Source organism: Solanum stenotomum, chromosome 12 (genome assembly GCF_019186545.1).
Source record: "Solanum stenotomum isolate F172 chromosome 12, ASM1918654v1, whole genome shotgun sequence".
NCBI classification, from domain to species: domain Eukaryota; kingdom Viridiplantae; phylum Streptophyta; class Magnoliopsida; order Solanales; family Solanaceae; genus Solanum; species Solanum stenotomum.
The window spans coordinates 36,323,196-36,333,094 of NC_064293.1; the positions used below are offsets into that span (position 1 = coordinate 36,323,196).

Consider the following 9,899-nt stretch of genomic DNA (forward strand, 5'->3'; position numbering starts at 1 on the left):
AAGGCACCAACATATACAAAGCAGTACCAACACAATAGCATCATCCCCTTCTTGGCCTCAACTTTTGTAGCTGGTTTGTAGTAACTGCACCCTGTCCATTCCAAGTTAAGCCAGTTGGTCCTATGGGAAGATTTGTAGGTTCACTAACACCAAATTTGTCACCTCTAAAGCGTATTACTCTACTTCCAATTGGTTCTTCTGGGTTCTGTTTCTTTCTCAATCTTGTTAGAAAAGCTTCTTCTGAGATTGTTCTTGGCCTTAGCCTAGGGTCTTCATCATCATCCTCAGCTACTGGAAAATAGCTGCTGGAAGAAGTATATTCAAATTGACTTTCTTGTGTTGGTTGTGGGGCTGTGCAATTGATGTTTTCCTCAGAAGCTTCATCTTCATCAACTAAACCTCTCCTAAGTTGCCTCTTTTTTCCCTTGCCAGATTCTTTTCCTTGTTTAGCAGGTTGCTTCCTCTTTTTTCCCTTGCCAGATTCTTTTCCTTGCTTAGCAGGTTGCTTCCCCTGCTTCTTAGTAGGTTGTTTCCCCTGCTTTGCCTTATTAATCATAATAGAAGATATAGAATTAAATAGTAAAATAGAATAATTATTTGATGAAATTAAAGATTAAATGAAAATTACCTTTCCACATCCTCTTGCATTGTGATTTTGTTCTCCACAATTACTACATGTCATCATTTTTCCTTTTCTTGTTTGCTTCCATACTCCTTGCCTCTTAACAGCTTCATCCTTTTCTCTTTCCCTCATAAGCTTAGGTCTACCAACAAGCTTGACCAATTCTGGTGGTTCAATGGCATGCAAAGGATCACATTTCCAGAATGGTTCTCCCCTAACAGGTTGTAACTTGTGTTTGTAAACTGCCAATGCTGCCTCTTTACTATAATACCAATGAATTTCTTTCTTTGGTATCATTTTCTTGTGCTCCATGGCCTTAATTGCATGTGGACATGGAATTCCAGTCAGATCCCATGTTCTGCATGTGCATTTTTTATCTCTTAAGTTGACAATGTGTCTATCTGCACCTTCAGTAACCTCATAGCCACTATCCCCATTGCCATTCACCTTACAAACCTTGGAAATCTTCAAATACTGAATAAACAACAACTCACTTTTGGGACTAAATCCATCATCTTTCCACTTCCTCACAGCAACCTCTTTTGCTGCCAGCCTCTCCATTGTTTTGACCCTGATGTCTTCCAACATTCCAATAATTGGCTTGTACCTTGCTTCAAGTATCCAGGCATTGAATGATTCAGTAAAGTTATTGTCCACAACCTGATTTTTGCACACTGAATCTAAATAAGCTCTGCACCATGTTTTGGGAGGATACTTGTTTATTAAATCCTGTCCAGCCTCTCCATTAACTTCCTTCATCTCTTGAAGTTGGTCCTCAAACTCCTCTGTAAATGATGACCATGCAGCCCACCATAGCAACTTTTTCAGCTCACCTTTACCCCATCTTTTGCACCAATTTGCCTCAATATGCCTTGCACAATATCTCTGATGTGCTTCAGGTAAGACTGTCCTTACTGCTTCAAGCAGCCCCTAAGTATCAAATTAAAACAACTAAAATTAATAAAAGAAACAGTATCAAGCAAAGGAAAATAAATTGCAAATTAGTTGTATAATATTACCTTCTGCATATCTGATATGAATGTCAGTCCTTCACCATTTTGAAGTTCAAGTGAATGTTGCAAATGTTGCATAAACCATGTCCAAGTTCTCTTAGTCTCTTTATCTACCACAGCCCAAGCTAGAGGGTAGAAAGAGTTATTACTGTCTTGACCAACAGCACACAATACCTGTCCCTTAGTTTTCCCTTTAAGGAATGTACCATCTAACCCAATAAGTGGTCTTAACCCAGACTTAAAACCCAACTTCATTGCCTTGAAGCAGATATACATCCTAAGAAATTTTCTCTTACCATTAGATAGTGCCTGTTTAGACAAATCTATCACAATGTCAGACCCTGTATTACAACTTCTCAATTCAGTAGCATAACCCTCTAACTTATTGTAAGAGTCTACAAAGCTACCTTCTAAACTCTCCAATACCTCTTTTTTGGCTCTCTTGCACTTTGCTTCACTTACATTTAGCTCAAAAACTCTATGTAAATCAGCCTTCATTTCTTTGACCTTGTATTTGGGGTCACTTTGCAATTTGTCTTTAAAATACAAGGCTATTGTTGAGTAATCTACTAAAGAGTTATCATATGCTGTTCCACACTCTATATGATCTACAAGTGTTTTGACACTAACTCCAGGAGTGGTCAAATCCCCAGAAATAAGAAGTAAAAATGGACAGCCATCAGCAACACATGTATACCTCAATCTTTTTTTATCACTTTTCACCACAACTAGTTCTACCTTCTTAGCTAGAGCATAAAGTTTACAAAACTGTTTTGCTTCAGCTATGTCCTTGAAGGCCATACCCTTAACAATCTCCTTATAATCTTGCAAACTATCAGTTATATTCCTTTTTTTTTTAGTAACAAAATTTTCTAATTCATCTGTATCATAATCTGAACAACTAAACACCATTCCATTATTACTGTCATCTTCACTTTCACTACAGTCTGTGCCCTCATTAACAATTGGTGAAAGTAGAAATGACCCATCATGCATGATAATATCAGTTACATCAACAGACAATTCACAATCTTCAGTGGCAAACAAGTGAATAGATTTATACTCAGTAGAGATAAAAGATGTTAAGGTCTTAACTCCCTCATCACCTATTATTTCAAAATATTTCCCAGTTGGAGCAAGTACAATAAGTTCTTGCACACCAACAAAACCTAACTTATTAATGTACTCATTCACTAAGTCAATAAAAGATATTAGGTCAGGATCATACCCTTTCCAATAAGTCACACATCCTCTATCATAATGTGGTTCTGGACTGGTTAGCCACTCACCACCATGATGAAAGTATATGGTAACTTCAACCATGTTAATGACCTACAAAGAGTTATGAAATAACATAAGTAACAGTAAGTATAAAACAGTGAGTATAAGTCACATTGAGTTAAGAAAGTCAATTAGTAAGCATAAATAAGTAAGTTAATTAGTAAATAAGTAACAGTGAGTATAAGTCACATTAGGATTAAGTAAGTCAATTAGTAAGTCAAGTTAATTAATTAAGTCGCATTGAGTTAAGTAAGTCACATTAGGATTAAAGTAAGTTAGTTAATTAAGTAACATTGAGTTAAGAAAGTCAATTAGTAAGCATAAATAAGTAAGTTAAGTAAGTCACATTAGGATTAAAGTAAGTTAGTCACATTAGGATTAAAGTAAGTTAGTTAATTAAGTAACATTGAGTTAAGAAAGTCAATTAGTAAGCATAAATAAGTAAGTTAANAGCATACTAACTTTTTTTTTTGACAAAGGATCTTCATCATACTGACTAATATAACACAAATAAATACTACAAATTTTTAAGGCAAAAGACACAAAATAATGTTCAAACCCAACACTTGAAATTTTACAATACGTTTGAAGCAATAGCTACTCTAAATAATGACCAACATTCAAACATAATATTCACTAATACATAGGAACAATTGAAATAACTAACACTTGAAACTACAAATACTTGAAATAACTAACACTTGAAACTACAAATACTTGAAATAACCGACCCTTGAAACTACAATTCAACAACATATATTCCTCATGCTACCAGTTAATCACTTGAAAATTGCAACAAGAAATACCACAAACACAGTAAAAGACAATATACACAACATCTTCAACTTTGACACTTTAGATTCCAAATTTCTTGATTTATTCACCTCAAAGTAGTTTAAACTCTCTAAATTCTCCAATTTTTTCTTCAAATTGTCTCTTTCAATCTTCACCGCATTCAACGACTCTCTCAAATTCTCCATTTTCAACGTAGCAACTTCCAATTTAGACTTCAATAAATTAACTTCAATAGAAGAGTTTTCTGAAGAACTGTCTTCCCACCTCCAAAATTCACAATTTTCAATCTAATAAAAATAACAGAGGAAAGAACTCATAATCACCAAAATACAAGCACAAATCATATTANACTGAAACGTGAACTTCATTTTCTGGAAGTGAAACCTTATAAAGTGTACTTCATTTACACTCTAAAACAAGAAAAAAAAATCTTTAATCCAATAACTAGAACGTGAACCCTAGAAAGATTTTCACTATAAAATGCATATTTTACACAATAAATAAAGAAACAACAAGAAAACTATCGGAATAACAGCAACAACAAATTTATTTACTATATATGAAAGCAAATCGAAAACANTGAGGGAGACGACAGATAGATGAAAAATTGACTACAAAATTATGACCAACACACGATAGTTCGACGAAGACAAGTTGAATCGAAGAACACACGAAAGATCGACGAGACAAAGGTGGAATCGACGAAGACAAACTGGAATCGCGGCTCCGACTAGGGTTTTGGTGTGAGGGAATCGCGGCTCCGACTAGGGTTTTGGTGTGAGGGATACGCGGGGACCTCCAACTAGGGAAAAGGGACGGACTTTGTTGTTTTAATTTGGGTGTTTTTTAATTAGGATCCTTTTAGAGGAAATTGGGTGGGTATTGGGTTATGGGGCGGATAGTTGGGTTATGGGTTAAAAAAAAGGGTCAAACGGGTAGTTCAATAAGATTAAGACACGTGTAAGAAATTAGGGGTCCGTTAGTGAAAGGGGTATACGTGTACCAATAATTGGACGGCAGGGGCTTATGTAGACGCAAAGTATAACGGAGGGCATACACATACCATTTATTAAAGTTCGGGGGTAAATCCGTCCCTTTTCCCAAAGCAAAAAATGAAAATTTTAAATAAAGTAAAAAAATAAGTGAAAAGAAAAAAAAATTCTGAAAATAAAGTAAAAATAAGTGATGTGTCACTAAATGTCTGATGTGGATCATGTCATGTCATTGTGTGTTTGAAGTGCATGTGAAGTCAAAAGGGTTTAAAAGATTGTGTTTCATTGAATTTAAGTGTTCAGTTGGCAATATCGTGAGTAAAAGAGTCCAGTTGACAATTAGAGCCAAGCATAAGGGTCTCCCAAGTCATTCTGTTTTTTTATTATATCCCTCAAGCAAGTATGATATACAATTTAATTAATTATATCAACTTAATGATAACCTATTAGAGCCGTCAATATGAGATAGGCCCGTTGGGCCGGCCTGACCTAACCCGGGATTTGATAGGGCTGGGCTACAATTTTTGGAGTCCATTTAAGAAAATGGCTTTTTAGCCCAGCCTGAATAAGTCTGCCGATTTGTGGGGCTTGAGAAATATGGATAGGGTCTGCCTGTGGGCCAAATAAAATTAATTAAAAAATAAAAAATAAAATAGAGTATTAAAAATAACAAGAGTCTAAACTCAAAATCAGTTTAAAGTTTGAAATATTACAATTTAAATACAAATTATGTTTATAAAATACATATTACGTAAATTAAAAATTCCCTAAAATTTCTAGGAATCACTACATAGGCCGTAGCCTATGGAATATTATCATAATTTTTTGTGTTTTATTATGATCATTGAAAAATAATTTGGTTTAAATTTTTATTTAGCTATTTATGCTTTTACTTGAAATCAAACTTAATAAATATTATAATGATAATTTTATTTGTGGATTTGATTAACAAGTAGTAACACTAACATCATGTAATATTATCTTGTCGATATTTATGATAATATTTTTAAATTATAATTTAATTAAAAAAAATTATAAAAAATATATTTTTACGTAAAGAGGGCTGGCCCGGCAAGCCCGTTGCCCACGTACTTGTGGGCTGGGTCGACCATTTCTGGCCCACACCAAAAATGGGCTAACCTGGCCTGACCCGTCAAATTTCAAAGCTTGTATGGGCTAACCCAGATGGGGTGGACCAACCTACATTGACAGCTCTATAACCCATTAAGGACTGGATCCAAAATCCGAATCCAAAAGTGTTTAATGAGTTTGGGCCTATTTGTAGCTCCAAATGAAAATTCGTAACTCGGAAAGTGTCGAAGCCTGTCATTTCATTGAAAACTACTATTGGAAAAAGTACAGAAATCTCATATATTTGAGGGTTAATTTCATCTTATTTCGAAAGTTTTTTCAAATACAAAAATTTTAAATTTTTCATTGCTCTCTGATATATTCTTTGATTGTCTGATACATTGCGAATAATACATTACTTCATTTAATGGGAGAGATATATCCAAGAAGGGAAAGAAATATATCAGAGAGGGGATTTTTGTAAAAAAAAAAAAAAATAGTAGAAAATTTTAGAAATTATGATATTTTCAGTTGTTTGTTTATGATTTTTTAAAACTATTTTATTTCAATAATTTTGAATATATATTTAGTAATCGGCAAGTATTAGATTTAAATCTTTGAGATAAGTTTTTCATATATACTATAATACATCCATATACAAAATATTCTTTTTCAATTACAACGTAAATACCTCCTCTCTTTTTTTTTAACTTTAACAAAATACTGTCCAAGCTGCCTTATAACATATTCTTCTTCTGTTCCGATTTACTTTGACACCTTTTTCTTTAGTCAATGTAAAAAATTGTTTATATTTTTAAATTTAGGAATAACTTTTAACTTTAATTTTTTTCTTTTATTCTAAATGAAATTATTTATAATCACACATTAAAAATAACTGTTTTAAATCACAAAATTACAAAGTTTTTAAAAAGAAGAATAAAATAGTTTCAAGTTAAGCGATAATCGCATAAATTAAAGGGAAAATTATGCGGTTAACCAAACATATACTAGTTAATTAACTATCATAGCTACAGTTTGCACTAATTACAATTCGGAACTTATTTCTAGCTATAATTACACTCCTCTCTCTCACCTTTCGCCCTTCTTCCTCTCTCTCGCCTCTCTCCTCTTTTTCAATCATCTCTCCCTTGCTTCTCTCCTCTCCCTGCCCAGTCTCTCTCTTGATTCTCTTATGTCAATCTCTCTCTTACTTTATACAAACACAAATTATACAAACATAACATATAATTTGTTATTGTGTTTGTATAAAGCGAGAGAGATGAGATACACAAATACAAATACAAATTTATCCCTGCCTAGTTCTCTTTTGTCTTCCCCTCTCTCTCTCGCTCTATACAAACACAAATTTTACAAATACAAATGTATATATAATTTGTGTTTGTATAAAGTGAGAGAGACTTGATATACAAATACAAATGTTTGAACTCGATTCAATTGTATATGGATGCAAATTGTATGCAGATATACAAATACAATCATTGATACATATACATACTCGTTATATATATATAATTATCTAACCGATGTACATATACAACTCGCATCTCTCCATCTCGCCCTCGCCTCTCTCCTTTCTCTCCCAATCTCGCTCGCTTTTTTCTCCCTCTAACATGTAGCTACAAATCGTAATTAGTAAACTATACCTATGAAACATAATTAAAACTATTTTAGTGACTATTTGTGAAAGTTACTCCAAAATTAAAACGGGAGTATATGACAATCCATGAAGGTGTGCGGTGGCTGAAACCAGTCACACAAAACCATAAGCCCATAATATTATGTTAGAAAAAGGCACAAACATAGAAGGCAAACACTTAATAAATCCCTTTCACTTGTTTGGGCTTTAAACATTACATAAACGAAATTGAAAAAACAAGAAAATTAAACTACATTCTTCTTTCCTCATACATGATCATTTATTAATGGAAACAACAAGGACACAATCTTTAATTTTTTCTTTCTCCAACACTTAAATTAACTCCTTAAACATTCATCATCCCTTCCTATCTTAATTTCTAATTTTCCAAGTTAATTAGTACTTCTTGCAAGGCACTTTCTTTGAGGGTTCAAATCCAAAAGGTCCAACAGTAAAGAAATCATATTTAGGGGTGGGTGGTTTAATAGGGAGATGAGTAACTGTAGCTGGAGCTGGAGCTAGAGCTGGTGGGGTGTACTTCAAGAGTGCACCAGATTTTCCGTCATTGTAATTTGTTGGGACATTACAGTAAGAATTGTTTGATGAGACTAAAAACACTTTGCATTTGTGGTAGGCTCCTGAGCTCAAGAGTTTGGGAAGGATCCAGAAGAATCCATTCTTGTCTGTTTCAGCCTTTTCTACTAATGTCTTTTTGGTGTTGTTGCACTCTAGCTTCACCTTGGCTCCTGCAACATCATAATGTACAATCAATAAGCATCGAGGTCATTTAAAAGATAACTATGTTTAACTTAACCGATTATATACGTGTAAGTTGGTTTATAAGATGAGGATTGCTTAAAATCACATAAGGAGGTAAATAATATACATCTTTACCAATGTGGAAACTCAACGGCTACTCAAGTCTCAAGATCGATTGGACATCTGAATCATGGATAATATAAGATGGCATCCAAAATTCAGTAAATTGTGAATTTGGATGTATAGATTCTAATTCCATGATTAAAAAAAAGTTTTACGTCTAATTCAACCACAAAAGTTCAAGAGTAAGACCATATTATAAGGTGAAAAATTATGTACATCACTACTACCAATGTGAAAATTGGGGCATGTGAATACATGGTCGCTTTGTAAAATTAGATATTTTATGTATATATTTTCTAAAATTTGTATTATGTGTTGATGCTCATGTTATCAGAAGACTAAATGGTGCATTTGATCAAAAGTTGAGTTATTTACGAGATGAGTTCTAATGTAGTATAAAAAAAAGGAAAAAGGATATTGAAAAAATTACCCTGAAGTGGTTTAGCTTGGTAAAGAGTATTAATCCCTCTAAACTTGCAAGGTTTGCAGTAAACAAGTCCTCTAACAGCAACAGGTTTCCTAGAAGGATAATAAGGTGATGGTGTTGGTGGCTTAGCTGGGGGTTTTGATGGAGCTTTAGTTGGTGGCTTTGTTGGAGCTTTAATTGGTGGCTTTGTTGGATAATAAATTGGTGAAGGGGCTGGTGAAATTATGGGGAGGGGGTGGGGGTGGGGGTGGTGGTGGTGGTGGTGTGGCTTAGGGGCTTGAGCTGGTGCAAGGTGGTCAACATTTTTGTCTAATGAGTACCACTCATCTTGAGCATGGCTAACAATTGTGAATGAGCTAAGTAAGAAAACTGAAACTTGAAAAAGAACAAGGGCCTTTGCCATTGTTGCTAAATTTTCCTCAACTGAGTTTAGCTAGTTGTGTGTGTAAAGGGAAGTAAGAGACATGAATTTATAGGGGCACAATTATAAGCTTCTAAATTCGATTATTTATTTATTTATTTTTTTGTATAATTTTTCTAGTTAGAAGTGAGTTTTAAGAATAGTTTATTTTTAAAATTATTAAAGCATCAATTTGTGCTTGATTAAGATTACAAAAAGTATTTCTAAAAAAAATACGCTCTGAAAAAACAATTTTTGAAACTATTCAAAAACACTTATTTCTTCCTAAAATCTTGATCAAACTTAAAAAAATAAGCATTTTAAACTTCCAAAACACAGACAAAAAATATATACAATATCTGATATAACTGGTTGGAGATAACAAATATTTAATAAAATTGTCGAGGTGCGTTCAAACTGAACTAATAGATAATGGGGTCAAAGAGTCATAGTTTTTATAATTTGTTTTGTTTATATACATAGGATTATAGTATATTACTCCACCAATTCTGACCTAATGTGTCCTTAAAATTAGGGTTTGAATTAATCTTCATTAAAACAAGAATCTAGCTATAGAAGTCTTAACTAGGGAAGACAAGTTCTTAAATGCTGCACATGCAAAGATTGGAAGGGCATGTAGAAGTTTCCTATGAATGATATTGTTCATGAACACTGTAAAAGAATTAAACAAAAAGGATGGTAAAAGAAGACCTTGGTCATGCAATGTTTTCATCTTTATCTCCCTCTTAATATTGCAAT

General features: G+C 33.4%; 2 protein-coding genes across 2 annotated transcripts; both read right to left on the reverse strand.

Annotated features, from left to right (window-relative positions):
• Positions 1-750: 750 nt before the first annotated feature.
• LOC125847402 (uncharacterized) lies at positions 751-3,896 on the reverse strand. Its single transcript, XM_049527026.1, has 4 exons — positions 3,723-3,896; positions 1,642-2,967; positions 842-1,552; positions 751-786 (listed from the first exon to the last, which is right to left on the reverse strand). The coding sequence occupies exons 1-4, from the start codon at positions 3,894-3,896 to the stop codon at positions 751-753; spliced, it is 2,247 nt and encodes a 748-aa protein (XP_049382983.1).
• A 3,700-nt stretch (positions 3,897-7,596) lies between these two features.
• On the reverse strand, positions 7,597-9,180 carry LOC125846638 (non-classical arabinogalactan protein 31-like). The gene is made up of 2 exons (XM_049526194.1): positions 8,744-9,180; positions 7,597-8,177 (listed from the first exon to the last, which is right to left on the reverse strand). Exons 1-2 carry the CDS (start codon positions 9,141-9,143, stop codon positions 7,828-7,830), a joined length of 750 nt encoding a protein of 249 aa, XP_049382151.1. The 5' UTR covers positions 9,144-9,180; the 3' UTR covers positions 7,597-7,827.
• Positions 9,181-9,899: the final 719 nt, after the last annotated feature.